The sequence below is a fragment of the Artemia franciscana genome, chromosome 17 (assembly GCF_032884065.1).
Source record: "Artemia franciscana chromosome 17, ASM3288406v1, whole genome shotgun sequence".
Classification (NCBI taxonomy): Eukaryota; Metazoa; Arthropoda; class Branchiopoda; order Anostraca; family Artemiidae; genus Artemia; species Artemia franciscana.
In genome coordinates this window covers 29133960-29151648 of record NC_088879.1, presented here as the reverse complement: position 1 = coordinate 29151648, position 17689 = coordinate 29133960, and the positions used below count along the sequence as shown (strand labels likewise).

Here is a 17689-nt window from a genome sequence, read left to right as displayed (position 1 = left end):
ATTTGTCGTTGATATGTATGCTAAAATTGAATCAGAACGTTTGCTATATATCCGCCTGAATCAGACCAAGCTCCGCTCTGAACAATACATTCATTTGCGAGATGCAGTTATAAATGACGGTAATACCACAAACGTTGGAAGATTAACAATTTTACCTTCGTCATATGCTGGCAGTCCCCGTCATATGCATGAATATGCTCAAGATGCTATTGCGTATGTTCGTCTCTATGGTCGTCCAGATTTATTTATTACATTTACATGTAATCAATCTTGGGACGAGATACTGCAGCTTTTACTTCAAGGACAATCGGCGGTTCATAGGCATGACATTACGGCCCGTGTCTTCCGGCAAAAGTTGAAATCACTGATAAACTACATAGTAAAACTTGAAGTGTTTGGGTCAGTGCGATGCTGGATGTTCTCAGTGGAATGGCAAAAACGAGGTTTGCCACACGCACATATACTAATCTGGCTACATAAAAAAATTACTTCGAACGAAATTGATGATGTGATTTCCGCTGAAATACCTGATAAAAATGTCGATAAGGGGTTACATGATATTATTGTAAAAAATATGATACATGGACCTTGCGGTGCACTGAACGAAAATTCACCATGCATGGCCAAAGGAAGGTGCACAAAGCAATATCCTCGACTTTTAGTATCAAACACAATTACTGGCAATGATGGTTACCCACAATATAGAAGAAGATCTACTGAAGATGGCGGTAAAACAGCAATAATAAAGAAGTGTAACGGTACCACCATCGAAGTAGATAACCAGTGGGTTGTTCCATATTCCCCATTATTATCAAAAACATTTAATGCACACATAAACGTTGAATACTGTAACTCCGTAAAGGCAATCAAATACATATGTAAATACGTCAACAAAGGCAGTGACATGGCAGTTTTTGGCTTGCAGCCCGAAATCAAAGATTTCGACGAAATCGTACAATATCAGGCTGGAAGATACATAAGCAGTAATGAAGCTGTTTGGCGAATTCTTTCATTTCCGATACATGAACGTAGTCCAGCTGTTGTTCACTTAGCGGTACATTTACAGAATGGTCAACGTGTTTATTTCACGGAAACCAACGTGCAACAAAGAGCCCTTAATCCACCGGATACAACATTAACAGCTTTTTTTTCGCTTTGCGAAAATGATTCTTTTGCAAAAAAACTGCTGTATACTGAAGTGCCTTCGTATTACACGTGGAATACTAAAAATAAAGTATTTGAACGTCGAAAACAGGGTAAGTCAGTCGACGGCCAACCTACCATCTTCAAAGATACCACGATAGGAAGACTCTACACCGTTCACCCCAATCAACATGAATGCTTCTTTCTACGCCTGCTTTTGGTGAATGTACCCGGTCCGACATCCTTTGAGTATTTGAGAACTGTAAACGGTACTATACATGACACTTACCGTAGTGCATGCCAAGCTCTGAATTTATTGGAGAATGACCAACACTGGGATAACTGCATCAATGACGCGTGCGAAACGTCAACCCCAAGTCAAATTCGTGCATTGTTTGGCATCATTTTAACAACTTGCTCTCCATCAGCTCCTACAGAGTTATGGGAAAAATATAAGTCAAAAATGTTCGAAGATATACTCCATCGAAAACAGTTAGAGACGTCAGATATGACTTTTGATTTTACATCAGAAATTTATAACTACACTTTAGTTATTATAGAAGATTTGTGCGTACGTATGGCAAACAAACCTCTTCAGGATTTGGGAATGCCTTCACCTAACCGTATCGCTGCTGTTTCGACATGTGTAGAATTGGATCATGAACAAAGTTACAGTACGAGTGATCTATTGTCGTATGTATAAAATAACATTTCCAAGTTAACGTCGGAACAAAAAGACATTTATGATACGATAATGCATTGTGTCGATAACAACGTTGGAGAAATTTTCTTTTTGGATGCGCCAGGAGGTACTGGTAAAACGTTTGTGATAAAACTTATTCTGGCATCAATTCGATCAAAAAATGATATAGCGTTGGCAATTGCGTCGTCCGGAATAGCCGCAACATTGCTGCCTGGTGGAAGAACTGCTCATTCCGCTTTGAAATTGCCTCTGAATTTGCATTCTACAGAAACTCCCACGTGCAATATTTCCAAATCATCTGGGATGGGTAAAGTATTGCAGCAATGCAAACTTATTATTTGGGATGAGTGCACAATGGCACACAAAAAATCGCTCGAGGCTCTGGATCAATGCTTGAAAGATTTGAGAGGGAAGTCGAAACCCTTTGGCAGCACATTAATATTGCTTGTGGGAGATTTCAGGCAAACATTACCTATTATACCTAGATCAACTCCTGCAGACGAAATGAGTGCTTGCCTGAAAAATTCTAATTTATGGGCACACGTGAAAATATTAAAATTAACTACAAATATGCGTGTCCGATTGCAAAACGATGACTCTGGTCAAACATTTTCAGATCAATTGCTGGCAATTGGAAACGGAAAGCTCCCAGTAGACTCAATTTCAGGACGTATACAACTGCCTGCTGATTTCTGTAATTTAGTGACGTCCAAAAATGAATTGATTGAAAAAGTATTTCCGAATATTCTAAAAAATTATAAAAATAATAAATGGCTAAGTGAAAGAGCGATTCTCGCACCCAAAAATATAGACGTCCACGAAATCAACAATATTGTTTTGACCAAGATTCGAGACCAGGCAGTCCTTTACAAGTCAGTCGACACAGTTTTGGAACCAAATGAAGCGGTTAATTATCCATCTGAATTTTTAAATTCCATAGATCTTTCAGGGTTTCCACCACACGTGCTACAACTAAAAATAGGCGTACCAATAATACTTTTAAGAAATATCAACCCACCAAAGCTTTGCAATGGCACGTGACTTGCCGTAAAAAAAACAATGGAAAACCTAATAGAGGCCACAATCTTGACAGGGCCTTTTGAGGGTGAGGCTGTTCTTATTCCTCGCATTCCCATGATTCCAACGGATCTGCTTTTCAATTTAAAAGATTGCAATTCCCAATTCGATTAGCATTTGCAATCATCATTAACAAAGCTCAAGGTCAATCATTTGAAAAATGTGGTATAGATTTTAATACTGATTGTTTTTCCCATGGACAATTGTACGTTGCATGTTCGAGGGTCGGTAAACCTGACAATCTATTTATATGCAGCGACAATTGGACAGCGAAGAATGTTGTATATTCGCAAGTTTTACGCAGTTAATTTGTATTGTATCTATCTATCTATCTATCTATATAAAAACGAGTTGTGTGTATGCATGTTTTTTTGTTTGTAAAAAGAGCGTTTGCATATGACGTCATTATTAGTACATAAGGCTTTGTATATGCACAGACAATGGGAAAGCCAAGAATGTTGTATATTCGCAATTTTTACGTAGTTTGAAACACATATATAAATCTATCTATATTCACAGGTGGGACACAGGGACACAACTACAATGGCGCGTAACTAATATGGCGCGTAACGACTTACGCGCGCGGGGGGGCTTGGGGGGTGCGAAGCGCCCCGCCAACTAGGTGTTGGGGTGGCTCGAAGCGCCACCCCAACAGCTAGTATATATATATATATATATATATATATATATATATATATATATATATATATATATATATATATATATATATATATATATATATATATATATATATATATATATATATATATATATATATATATATATATATATATATATATATATATATATATATATATATATATATATATATATATATATATATATATATATACATATATACATATATGATAGATACTCCGAGGGAAGACGAGAACGATGGAAGGATCACTTCAGCGAAAAACTGAACCCCACAATAACGCCCGACCCGAACATCTTACTATCTTTCCCACTACCGCAGTACCCAGTATACCCAAGCCCTCCTCCACTAAGAGATGAAGTACTCTCAGCAATAAAATCTCTAAAAATTAATAAAGCCCCAGGCCCGGATGATATTCGGTTAGAACTATTAAAAGAAGGCCCAGAAGAACTGGTCGATATCTATCACAAAGTCATAACAAGTGTCTGGGAAACGGGCCAATTCCCCAAATCTTCCATCGAAAGCCACCATCGTCCCCCTTTTTAAAAAGGGGGGAAATGGGCGACTGTAACAACTACAGACCAATAAGTTTAACTAGCCAACCGGCGAAGATTCTTACAAAAATACTCCTTGACCGTCAGAAATCTCTGACAAACAATATCTTAGAGGAATGCCAAGCAGGCTTTCGGAAAGATCGCTCTACCATAGACCATATTTTCTCCACTCGGCAAATGACGGAGAAGTATATCGAGTTTTCGAAAGAGCTGCTACTACTCTTCATTGATTTCAAGCAGGCTTTTGACTTGATATGGCGAGATGGATTATGGCACATCCTGCTACACTATGGAGTCCCTGAAAACATAGTAATCCTGATAAGAGACATGTATTCACATTTCGTCAGCCAAGTCCAAAGGCCCGAGGGATTGACAAAGGAGTTTCTGACGTCGGCGGGCGTTCTTCTGGGTTTCCTCTTGTCACCCCACCTCTTTAACCTATTCCTCAACGCAGCGCTATCATTTGCCGAGACTGTTGACGGTGCAGAAATTGAAGGGAAGCTTATCGACAAATTGGTATATGCAGATGACATCGAGGAATTCAACAGTCAAGAGCATCTACTTCGACACCGACGAACTAGTGTCGGCAATCGAGGCCTTTGGGATGGTTGTTAACACAGCCAAAACCAAGGTTATGCGGGTGTCTAGAGACCCTGCTTCAAGAAACGTGCAGCTAACAATAAAAGGAGAGCCAGTAGAAAATTGTGACTACTTCGTCTACTCAGGGAGCCTCCTAACTTCTGATAACGACTGCTCGAAATCGATCAAACGAAGACTTGGCCAGGCAGGCGCCAACTTCAAGAATCTCTTGCCGATCCGGAAAAACAAGACTCTGTCAACTTCTCTGAAGGTGCGACTCTTCAACTCTCTCATAATCCCAATTGCTTTATACTCAAGCGAAATTTGGTCAATAAAGGCTGATGATGAGCGAATAATCTCTGCATTTGAAAGTAAATGCCTTAGACGCATTGCAGGGATTACCTACATTGACCGAGTCTCAAATGAAGAACTCCGAAAACTATTCCATTGTCCCCGCACCATCATGAACCGGGTCAGAAGCCAGCAACTCCGCTGGCTTGGCCATATCCAGCGAATGTCGGCCATCCAGCTTCCAAAAATCACATTCGAAGGACGGGTTCACGGCACGCGCCCTAGAGGCCGACCTCGTAAGAGATGGACCGACAACTTCCCGGCCCATAACCTCTCCCAGCTACTTCGTCTAGCGTCAGAGAGAACGAACTACCGTCGCCACATTCATCATTTGTTCAGAAGAGAAAAAGCCCCAATACAGCCACAAAGGCCGGACGGGACTTAAGTCAAGTAAGTCAAGTGAAAATATGGTCGACACATTTTCTACCTTTTCTAAAATGAACTGTTCTTCTCTTATAACTTCGTCTACAGCATTTCTCAGTCTAAAAAGCATCATATTACTAAGTAATTTTCTACCTACAGAGACCAGACTAACGCCTCGATATTTACCAAACTCACTCTTATCACCTTTCTTATACAGTGGTTTATTTAGGGTTTACCTAAAATCGCTAGGTATTTCACCTTTTTCAAAAATCGTATTCATAATCTTCATTAACTTATATCTGACTTCAGAGACACCATATATAAGAAAACTCATTTACCACACTATTAGCACCTAGAGTCTTATTATTTTTTAATCCTTTTAGTACTGTTGCTAATTCTTCCTCACAAAATAAATCTTCCTTCACCTCCAAGGTAGGGCCTCAATTACAAATACTATATGTAAACAATTGGCGAATTGAATAACTTAGAGCCCTTGCCCCCAGGGCTGTTGGGGGTTGAAATCCCCAGAGATACAATTTGCGCACCTTCCAACTATGTTGAACAAAATGGCTATCTTAAACTTTGATTGGATGTGCTTGGTGGATTAACAGGCGTTGGCGGGGGGTGGGGCTAGTTGCCCCACCCCGTAAGCTTATCAGTCACATCTTTTTATGCTTAAACATGAGGTACTCATGGACTTACCTTGTTTTTAGACCCAGAAAGACCCCAACTCGCCCAGCTACTTTTTGTATCAAATTAGGATTTAGCTCGTTTTAGAGTTGTCAGGATATCGCACATTTTTGCGCTGACTTCGCTCAATCGCTTTTAAGTTTCTGAATATTCAAGATGAAGCGATAGATAAACAAAAGACTTAAGATTGATTGATTGATATTTAATTCTTATTTATCTTCTGCAATTCTTACGTCTGGTTCAAATGTGTTCTTTTGACCACTTTTTTTTTTTTTTTTTTTTTTTTTAATTAACGAAATGTACTATGTTGGATTTTCCTCCTCGTGAAGAGCCAACTGTGGGAACTAATTTCTATATCAAAGGATCGGCAACACATTGGGGGGGGGGGCATTGATGTTACCAGCTTGGGTATTGATGTTACCAGCTTTTCAATTCAGCTTTTTTGGTGAATCGAGTTTATCTGCTACTACTACTGCTAACAGCTCATCGCAGCAACCAGCCGCCTGAGGCCACCACAGCTACACACGATCCTGTGTTTTTTATATGTTGTATTATTGTATATGACTTTGTGGGTTAAATTAAAAAAAGCGTCTGAAACAGAAGAAAAAACAAAATTTATTTCTTAAAGCCGATTATCTAAAAAAAATTATGATTATAATTTTGAATGTAGAACAAAAAACTCTCTTGGAATAACATATTTTAGTTCTTATTCGAAATGTAATTTACTTTTTTTTTCTTCGGTTGTAATTGAGGTTAGTATTTGCAGATTACAGATTACTTGTAAAATCCGATTTAAAGCAAAAAAAAAAAAATGCTGTGACTTTTTCCAATTTTATATTGCAGACTAAATTTAAAATGCAATCGGATACTTTTTTATGCCCAACTTTTGTAGTTAAAGAGACAACGTTGTAGTCAGAACAGATCTAGCCATAAATTAAAGCATAAATCCTCTAGTTGCTCTAAAAAAATTTACATACATCTCTAATGTGAGTATACATTTAAAAGATTGTCAAGTCTTTTTTTTCTTTTCTAAAATCATAAATGATACAATTTTGCCAATAAAACCATCTTCCAATCGTTCGATCAAAATTTCGATTTATACTCCTTTACTTTCGGGATATACGAAAAATCCTTATTTCTAAATCAAAATTCTGCTTATAAAAATTATGAAGAAGTATCGCATAGTAGTGTAAATCGTTATTATGGTTCGGCTATTGATAAGTAATAGAATATATTTATTGCTTGCTCGTTTAGATTTTTCTAAAAGCTGATGAAAAACAAGTTATTTCTTATTCGCTGTCTATTTTGAACCATTTTAGTTCTCTAACATCGTTACATGTGGCAACATGGCTTTGGTCATCTCCGAATCTACTCAAGAGTTTCTTACTTAGCTGACCTTAGCCTGATAAGCTTATCAGAATCTGAATGTATTCCAAATAGGACTAGAAAAGGTTAAATGGATCTTTGTGGAAAGGGGTGAAACTTAGTAGAGTGAAAAATATGGGATTGCCAGATACTTGGTACAAAAGATACCTTGATGAACTGTGAAGATATTGTCAAAGCTTTGTTGTCAGCTATCTCTCAGATTAAACAATGTGTAAATAAAAGTGGTATCTATTGATTTGTTTGCTTTATATCCCCTGATAGTGTTTTTAAGATATAGCCAACTGCTATGTAACCTGTCAGCCAAGGAATAAGCGTAGCTGAAAATCGACAGTCTTCACTTCTTTTATTTTCACAATTAGCAATTTATCAAACTTAAGATCAGCAGAAATAAAGTCCTATAATATTTAAAACTCGAAATGATCTGAAATTACAATTATAGGATAAATGAACCCCGAAAAAAATTTTTAAATGAATCATCATACCAAACCGAAAAATAACAGATACTGGTATGTATGAATAGAATAATCTTGAAGGAATTAAAAATTAAATTGAATATTTAAGTAAGACTTAAAATGAACAAAAATTTCTTCAAGTAGGAGTTTACCCACTTCCCCACTTCTCCAACCGTTTTAAATTCTAAAGCCTATTGCGTCATTTGCTCTTTACTGAAAACAAGTTATACTGCGTACTTTTTATTTAATATTTTTAATTTTGAAAGTAAAAAAATAAAAGTGAAAAAATCTTGAATCTCCCAGTTTCCAGGAATTAATATCACTTAATATCACAGTCTTGATTGAGAGTTCCTTGTGTGAACATCTTATTTTTGAATATTAACCTTTTTACTAAAGTACCTATGTGACTTCCCGAGAGACATTTATAATCGGATTATGTGAGTGATTTCCCAGTGGACACTTCTTTGAAGAATTTATTTATAATCTGATTACCTTTTGTCAGGTTATTTTGAACGCTGTGAATTCCCCTGGGAACAGTTATTTTAGCTCATTGTTGCCACAAGTTGGAGGTTGCCACTAGAAGATTTTTTGTTCTTTTTCCGGCTACCACTACCACGTTTCGTGCTGTATGACCGTAACGTTGTACCAGTTGTCGTAGGGGAATCAGGGGCTACACTTACTCGTAAATCTAGCGAACTATGTGTCAAATTCGATAATTACGTCCCGTCGAAGCGCAACCCGCTGCCTTCTTTTTCTCAAGCCCCCACACAGTCATCCAAATCCTCTTTTGTCGTTATATTAAAGAATGCACCTAAAGAGCCGAGCGACCCCAAGGACCGCAAAACTTTTATTGATAACTTGTGTGGTGACTCGAAGTCGGCGATAACTGAGCTTAGACCGGGAAAAGATTCTTGGCGCACCGTCATATAAGTGATAAAAATGAAGCTACTGGAGCAGCTGATGCTATCAAATCTAAGGACCAATCGCTAAGGCTTCAGCTAAAAGTTCCAGTGTATTATGGAATTGCCCGTATCGTTCCTGACAATTTTATTGATGGTCAGTTGCAGAACTTGATAACTAACTGTACCGGAGTATCCTGTATTGACAAAAATAGGTCCTACAAGCTTCGGTTTTCTCGTCCAGAAGACTTATTAACAGCCATTTTCTCGTCAGTGATTATCAAGTATGAGTGAATCCTCATCAAGAAGTTTCTCCCTCCTTGCTGCTACAGCTGCCAAGCTTACGGACATATTGCCCAACACTGTAAAGCTCCTTCTCGCTGTTTGCGCTGTGCGTAGACATGACATTTGAACAAGCTGGAAACACTCTTGTCAAAATAAAATGCTGTGTGTGCTGTGCAACCAGGCTGACCATCCTTGTTACTGCTGCAAATGTCCTGCCGCACAGAAACTTATGAATCCATTAAAATGAGCACTGATATACGTGTTACATCATGGAATATTAATGTAGGCGTCTCAGTGAAAGTTCAGCGTCTCAGTACACTGGAATTTGTTGTTGTTATTTTTTGGGGGGAGAGGGGGCTGCGAAATCACTGCTACATCAGTTATTATTATATTTTGGAAATGTACCTGATTCGGGGCATAACAAAACTAGTATTTAAATGTTTCATTTCGTAAATTTATACGTATTCATATAATTTACTTAGTAAAACGTGAACACATCACTTGATGCCTTTTTTATGCTCTTTCCAAATTTAGTAGTACCTTTTGGGGTAAATTTTGTTTTGGGTCCTTCGAGGGGCTAAAAGCAGCCCATAGTAACCAAAAGTTGAGAAGTTGAAGAACATGTTTAAAAACAACTTTCTTGAGTTAAAAAATTGCCATTTGCAGCTAATTCAGAGATTTTAATTAATATTTTCATTAGCCTTGACAGTAAATTGTTATTTTGGAATGAAAATTGAAGGATTTTTTAGAAAGAGCCTGGAATCGCTCAAAAAAGCACAAATGCATAAAAAGAGACTCTATAGTTATAACCGTTATTGAAAACTCTAAATAGGAAAATTCCAGCCCTCACCTTGAGCAACATAAAAAATCACATTTTTGCTTGGTTAGCATTAGCATACATGGGCAGCTCTATTTCTTATTTATTTGTTTTTTCTTTGTTGCCAATATGGCACTAAAACATCATAGCAAATTGTTCAGAGCCTCGTTTATCGGCTAATTCTTATGTCTTGTTAGTTTTTAACTAGCTCTTTAACTTTAAAAAATACTCTGAATTACAGACAAGATAATAAGTTACCTTTTGGGGTCGTATTAAATTCTCAAAACGGAATTTGCTTGAGGAGTGACTTTTGAATTTTAAAAGACCAAAGAACGCATCGAGTGGTATATTCACTTTCTTCTTCACAAAACTGTATGAATGTTTATATGTTTACCTTACTTCTTTAGGGTAGAAAAAATATCTATTATGCATATGTCAATGTCAATATCTCACATCTATTTCTTAATTCATTAAAGAAAATTTAATCGAGCGTGGAGGTCACATTCCAGCAAAAGAAACCATTGTGATTCCCAATTCCACATTCTTTCTAAATGTAATACCCACTATGATTACAATTCGACCCTCGGCCCCTCGCCTATCCTCTGGCCTGGATATAACCCTGGGCTATTTACAAAATTTCGTTGATTTTAGTTATTTGTATTTGTTTAAGCAGTAATTGTCCTCGACAATTGGTTCGTAGTGTCATTTTTTTATTATTTTTTCTTAAATCAACCTCGACTAAGGCCGAGGTTCACTCTTAAAAAGTTATTTTTAAAAGTCAGTTTTTTCTAATTGAATGGCTTTCTTAAGAAGGCATACTGGTCTTCAGAAGGCATGGGGGGGGGCTTCAGCCCTCTTCATTTTAGTTTCAGCTTTATTGATGGGGATTTACGGTAGGTTTATGCTTTTTTATTTATTTTTAAAGCTGCATAAATTTTCCGCGAAAGTTTCTACTTTATACCCTGTTGTACGGTTTAGGGTATACCCGATACCCTAGTTGAAGGGATAGTAAGAGTAATAGGAGTGGTATTAGGGATAACAGTAGTAGTATTAGTAGTAAGCACACTTATACTAAGGTATTTACATTTCGCCTTTTTGGTCTAGAACAACATCTCCTCCTCATGCCTTGATATTTTCGACTGAATTCTGTAAGCCGTTTCTGAAATATTTCTGCTACATCCTGATGAAAACCTGCATGCACGTAATTTGTTTGATTTAGCCCAACATTTTCATCAATAGTCCATGAAAACTCCATATTAATACTATTCGCTTTAGTAATATCAGTGCTAAAAGCGGTAGCTGTAGTACTAAATATACATTTTTTGAAAGTGTCTCCTTAATACCCTTAGCCTTAATAGTAGTATTAGTAGTTGTAGTAGTAAAAGTAGTAGGGATAATATAAATATAGTTTCTCTTGGTTGGTTCAAAATTCCTTTTAACGTACACTGAAACTCTCGATTTAATACTCTAAGCTGTTTCTGAGATATAGCTTTTACGGCCTTTTAATAACCTGCATCCGCATAGCATGTTTCAATTTCATTCGCTATCTTCTTCAACATTTCCTGACAGTATCACTGTAATACCCTTAGCCTCAGTACCATAGTACTATTAGTAGTCGTCATAGTAGTAGTTGTAGCAGAAGCAGTTGTAGTAGTAGCAGTAGTAATAGTATGCGTATTTTGGTATGCATATTTTGCATTTTGGCTAGTTCACCATCCCCCTTAACATGTTCTGAAAGTTTCAATTTAATACCCTAGATCATTTCTGGGATGCTGCTGATTTGCTGTTTTGACAACCTGCTTGTAGAGTGTGTTTTTATATAGTTCTATATCCCCCTAAACATTCTCTGGAAGTTTCAACCTCCTACTCTCTCCCTAGACGTAGATGTCGTAACAATCGTAATAGTAGCGATAATGGTAAAATGCGCATAACGCCTTTTTGTTAGTTCAATATCCCCCGCAACCATTGGTTAGTTGATCAACCCCCTTAGTTTTCTCTTAAAGTTCTAACTTAATACCCTCAGTCATTCCTGCGTTTCCCCCCTTTTAACAACTTGTATGCACATAACATGTTTTGATTTAGTCCAACATTCTCTATAAGGTTCTCTAAAAGCTAAAGTTGAATGCTCTCGGTCTTTTGAACACCAAAGGTCATACATGCTCTCTTTCTCAATAACAAATAGTGTATATAAGCAATGTGAAAATTGTATAACTTATAGCCCTTGCCCTGAGGAACGTGGGGGGGGGGTTGAGGGACGTCGGGGGTTGAAACTGAATAACTGTGGGAAGGGATCTTTTTCATTATAAATTATGTTTCCATTTTTTCTAATTTTTGAAGATTTATTTTGAATGAGTTTCCACTTAACCAACTAAAGCGATCACATCTCATTTTCACTGTTCTTGGTACTGTATAGTTTGAGCACTTTTTTGTTATATCCTACAGAGTTAATTGTACTTAGAGGAAACAGTAAATTCCTTTTATGTTTTCACGCTTGTTGCATACTAGCGGTTGTTTTCCACTGTCTCTTCTGAAACAATAAAGTTATTTGATATACAATATACAAATAACTTTTTTACGACATTTATTTCTATATTTGTTTCAACTTTTTTGCAGATGATCCGTCGCGAACGTCTGACTAAGCTTCCTCTGCAAGCTAACTTTTTTCCAATGCCCGCAATGGCTTTTATTGAGGATGGACAGAGCCGCTTAACCTTAGTCTCAGGACAACCCCTTGGTGTTTCAAGCCAAGCGCCAGGAAAGCTTGAGGTAATAGCGTAGTTTGCGCAGTGTGACCTATTATGACGTCTATTTAGCCAGCTCTCTAAGATAAGCAGGGATGGGTTTCGGCCGCTTGCCGAGCTGACTGCTTTCATTAACCTTACACACCAGATTTCTTGCTATTTGTATTCACAAACTTTATTCTTATATACATTTGGATTAGTAAATAAGTCTTATTTTACTGTCCTGTCTATCACTATTTTTCTTCCTGATAGTATTACTTTCAGTCCTCATTTATTCTTTTTCAAATAAAATCCAAAAACAAAATTCCTTCATGGTTTTTAATTTGATGAAGCAATATTCTGGCTTAAGTACAAAAATTTTGAGTTTCTTTTAATTGCAGTTTAGTAAACAGAAACAACAGGTAGAACAATAAGGATTTTTTTTGTGACACAGTGGAGCTCTAACCTCAAATAAATATTTCAACGCTGTGTCCAAGGGCCGTCCTCAGCCAAACATGAATGAATATAAATAGCGAGGAAGACCACACTGCCTTTCCATCACAAACGTCAAAAAAAAGGAATTCTTTTCGTAAGAAGTGGAATTCTAATTTGAATGAATATTTCGGCCCTATTTCCAAGGATCGTCCTCAGCAAAACATAAATAAATAAAAGAAAAAAGACTTACAGCAACATACAACTAATAAAACTAAAATGAAAGGTTTTAAAACAGTCCTAGTATTCTTACTTCAGCAAAGTTGAAAAGGTTTAAAAAATGAAAAGTTTTAAAACTTTACGCTAAAGTTCGAATTTTGTTCCAATTCTACCCCTGAATCACAAAGGCCGTTTAATTAGAATAAATAGCTCTTTTTTAGTGCTTAAAAAACTTTAGCGTAAAGAGTGAGGTATTGACCAGGGGGTGAACCCCCTCATATACGTCATAATTTCTGTCATTTTTAAGCTTTAATGTTGCTCCTTACTTTCAGTCGCAAAATTTTTTTTCTTGTATTCAATTTATGATCATTTATTTAAAAAATGCTGGGAAATCCGGTACCCCTTCATGGAAGATTCTCTTCCCCCATGAAAACTTCCTCCTTGGAAAGATCTTCCCACGTAACACTCTCCCCCTGACCCCTGCATCCCCCTCCACCACCAGAAAAAATCTCCCCTGAAATCGTCTGTATACTTCCCAATAACTAATATTATATGTAAACAATGGGCAAAGTTCATAACTTGCAGTCCTTCCCTCGGGGACTTTGGAGGATTAAGTCGTCTTCAAAGACATAGTTTTCCGCTATGCTAAACAAAATGGCTATCTCAAAATTTTGATCCGGTAACCTTGGGGAAAAAATGAGCGTTTGAGGAGGCCTAGTTGCATTCCAATTTTTTGGTCACTTAAAAGGGCATTAGAACTTTTAACTTCCCTTCGAATGAGCACTCTCGCTACATTCTTGGACCACTGAATTGATACAATCACCCCTGGAGAAACAAAACAAAAAAATATATATACACATCCGCGATCTTTCTTCTGGCAAAAAATACAAAGTTCCACATTTTTGGAGATAGAAGCTTGAAATTTCTACAGGAGAGTTCTTTGATACGCTGAATCTGATGATGTGATTTTCATTAAGATTCTATTACTTTTAAGGGGTTGCTTCCTCTTTTTTCGAAAATAAGGCAAATTTTCTCAGGTTCGATTGGTAGAATTAAACTTGATGAAACTTATATATTTAAAATCAGCATACAAATCCAATTCTTTTAATGTATCTGTTGGTATCAAAATTCCGTTTTCTAGAGTTTCGGTTACTATTAAGCCGAGTCGCTCCTTACTTACAGTTCGTTACCACGAACTGTTTGATAACTATAATAATAATAACTTGTTTTTAACCCACTTTTAGATAAAACAAGCGGATTAAAATATACAAAAAAAAAAACAAATGCGAAAACACATACACAACTTAAACTATTATCTCAGACAAAAAGACCCATAAAACTTTTTAAAATACATTGAGCTTCTTCTTATATTTACTTCTTCCAAAAATAATCTAATTTAAATTCACAATATCGAGCTAAACTCAATTCTAAGATCTCTTGGCTATTCAATGGAATAATAATCTTAAAATTTTCGAAATAATCTTGTGGGACATTTCAAAGTGTTGAGTTTCTTTTACGATTTGGGTAAGCAAGTTAAATGATGCAAGTTCAATAAAAATAGCAACTTTGTTCTAAATTCTCTCAGCCTATCTGAGCGAGTAATAGTTATGAATTTCAGCATGATCTTAATGGACATTTCAAAGCATTGAGTTTTTTTTTTTGGGGGGGGGGGAGGGATCATAGAAGTTAAATAACCTAGATTTATCATATTTTAAAAATAAGAATGCTTCAAAAATAAGAAAAGCCGTCGAACTTTTCAAAATACAGCAAACTTCTTTTTATACTTGTTTCTTCCAAAAATAATGTAAATTCAAATTTTGAGCTAGTCTTAATTCTAAGATCTCTTGGCCTATACAATAGAATAATAACCTAAAATTTTCATAATAATCTTGGCGGACATTTCAAAGGATTGATTTTCGTTTGTGATTCGGTCTGACAAGTTAAATGACCCAAATTTAGTTATATCTATATATATAAAAATAAGTTGTCTTTGTGTGTGTGTCGAGTGAGGTCATGTTTGTGTGTCGACTGACGTCACGTTTGTTGATTGAGACGAAATTACACACCGGGACATCGGGACACAAATGACGACCGGGACATCTATATATATAAAAATAAGTTGTCTGTGTTTCTGTGTGTCGAGTGACGAAATTACACACCGGGACATCGGGACACAAATGGCGACCGGGACATAGGGAATATAAATGACGACCGGGATACTCAAAGAGAAAGCGACCGGGACACAAGGAATGTTCGATTAGCAATCACCATCAACAAAGCACCGGGACACAAATGACGACCGGGACACAGGGAATATAAATGACGACCAGGACACTCAAAGAGAAATTACAGACCGGGACACCGGAACACAAATGATGACCGGGACAAAAATGACGACTGGGACACAGGGAATATAAATGACGACCGCGACACTCAAAGAGAAATTACAGACCGGGACACAAATGACGACCGGGACACAGGGAAACAACAACAACGGGGATGCCGGGGGGCACAGGGGGATATATAAATGACGACAGGGACACAGGGAATGTTCGATTAGTAATCACCATCAACAAAGCTCAAGGGCAATCATTAGAATAATGAGGTATAGATCTGAATACAGATTGTTTTTCCCATGGACAATTATATGTTGCATGTTCATGAGTCGGTAAACCTGACAATCTATTTATATGCACAGACAATGGGACAGCCAAGAATGTTGTACATTCGCAAGTTTTACGTAGTATATATATATATATATATATATATATATATATATATATATATATATATATATATATATATATATATATATATATCTATATTCACAGGTGGGACACAGGGACACAACTACAATGGCGCGTAACTAATATGGTGCGTAACGACTTGCGCGCGGGGGGGGGCTTGGGGGGGTGGTGCGAAGCGCCACCCCAACAGCTAGTTTGAAATAAAAATGGTGGAATTCTAAATTCCCTATGTCTCTTAAAGAGAATAATAACTTATGAATTTTAGCATAATCATATCCGACATTCCGAAGTATTGATATTTTTCCGTTTGCGCTCATAAGAGTTAAATAACCTAGAGCTAGCATATTTTATAAATTCCACCTTTGTCCCTAAGATATTGGATTTCAGTTTTATAAATTCCGCATTGCAACATGGCTGTAGAACCTTGTGTTTTAGCCCCCGGTGTCACATTTTGATAGAAATAATTATCATTGACTGACTTAGCTCCGAAGACTTGCTGTTTAGCGTCTCTTGGTTAGTCCAATTATCTTGAATAGCTTTTCCTTTAATACCAACAATAGATAGTAATTTACTAAAGTTTCCGGATAAAGATTCTACAGCTAGATCGCGAATAAAGCTATTAGAAGAAGTCATAGAGATTGCAAGAACTTTCTTCTTTCACCCCCTTCTCTCATCATGCTTAGATACTCTACGAGTTTTATGCACCGCTGGTAACAATATTTTTTCTAAGATTGAATAAACTCTGGACAAATTGAATTAATTGTTTCTTCACACATAAGGATGAATTTGTTCAAAATTTGGAAATTTATAAAGGCTTTTTTTCTATTTCTTTTTTAGAAGTACTCTTCTTTTTTATTCTTTTTATTTGGTAATAGTCCAGTTTATGTCCTTTTCCAAAATTAAAGCCATATAATAAAATACTTACTTTATTACTTTCAAAGAGTATTTATCTATTGAATTTTCAGGGATGTTTCCAGCATGATAGAATCCTTCCCTTTATCTCCTAGATCTAGTCCACCGCTAAACAGTAACCTATTTTTGTAAGATTGTATCCTTTTTTCCACTTATTCCTCATTATTAACAGGGTTGTATTGCCAATTTGAAAAGGTAAAAACCATAAAATTCCTAGGGCTGTTTCTGGGAATTGGGGAAGAGTTTGACTGGGATTCAATTATACTGGAAGCAGTGCTGTAGATTTAATATGCTTAATTTTAGAATTAAGCTTATTAAAGCATATTAATTTAATTCTATAGGATTCATTAATTCTATTAATTAATTGACTAATTAAATAATCTAATTCTAATTAACTAATCTATTATAGTATAAGTAATCTATTGTAATCTAATTAATTAATTCTATTAATCCATTAATTAATTAATTCTATAGGATAATTTAATTTAATCTATATATATAATATAGATTTAATTTTAGAATTTAATGAGATAATAGGTTTTCTTTACTATTGTTTTCAGAAGAGAACCTAAAGCGGACAATCACGTTTTTTTTATACCCGTGTGATGTTTTAATTCCTACATTATGATTTTGTCTTCTTAATGCACAGATGCTTAATTGTTTACGATACTTTTTATAATGCTTGTTCATTATGAATAATGA

At 36.3% G+C, this 17689-nt stretch overlaps 1 protein-coding gene across 2 annotated transcripts in view; it reads left to right on the top strand.

Moving 5' to 3' along the window:
* Nucleotides 1–17689, top strand: part of LOC136038119 (alpha-mannosidase 2-like) — a 165071-nt gene that overhangs the window by 125759 nt on the left and 21623 nt on the right. For both annotated transcript variants that reach the window (XM_065721140.1, XM_065721141.1), the window contains one exon: nt 12571–12723. In XM_065721140.1, coding sequence (XP_065577212.1) covers nt 12571–12723 — 153 coding nt within the window. The remainder of the gene's footprint in view (nt 1–12570; nt 12724–17689) is intronic.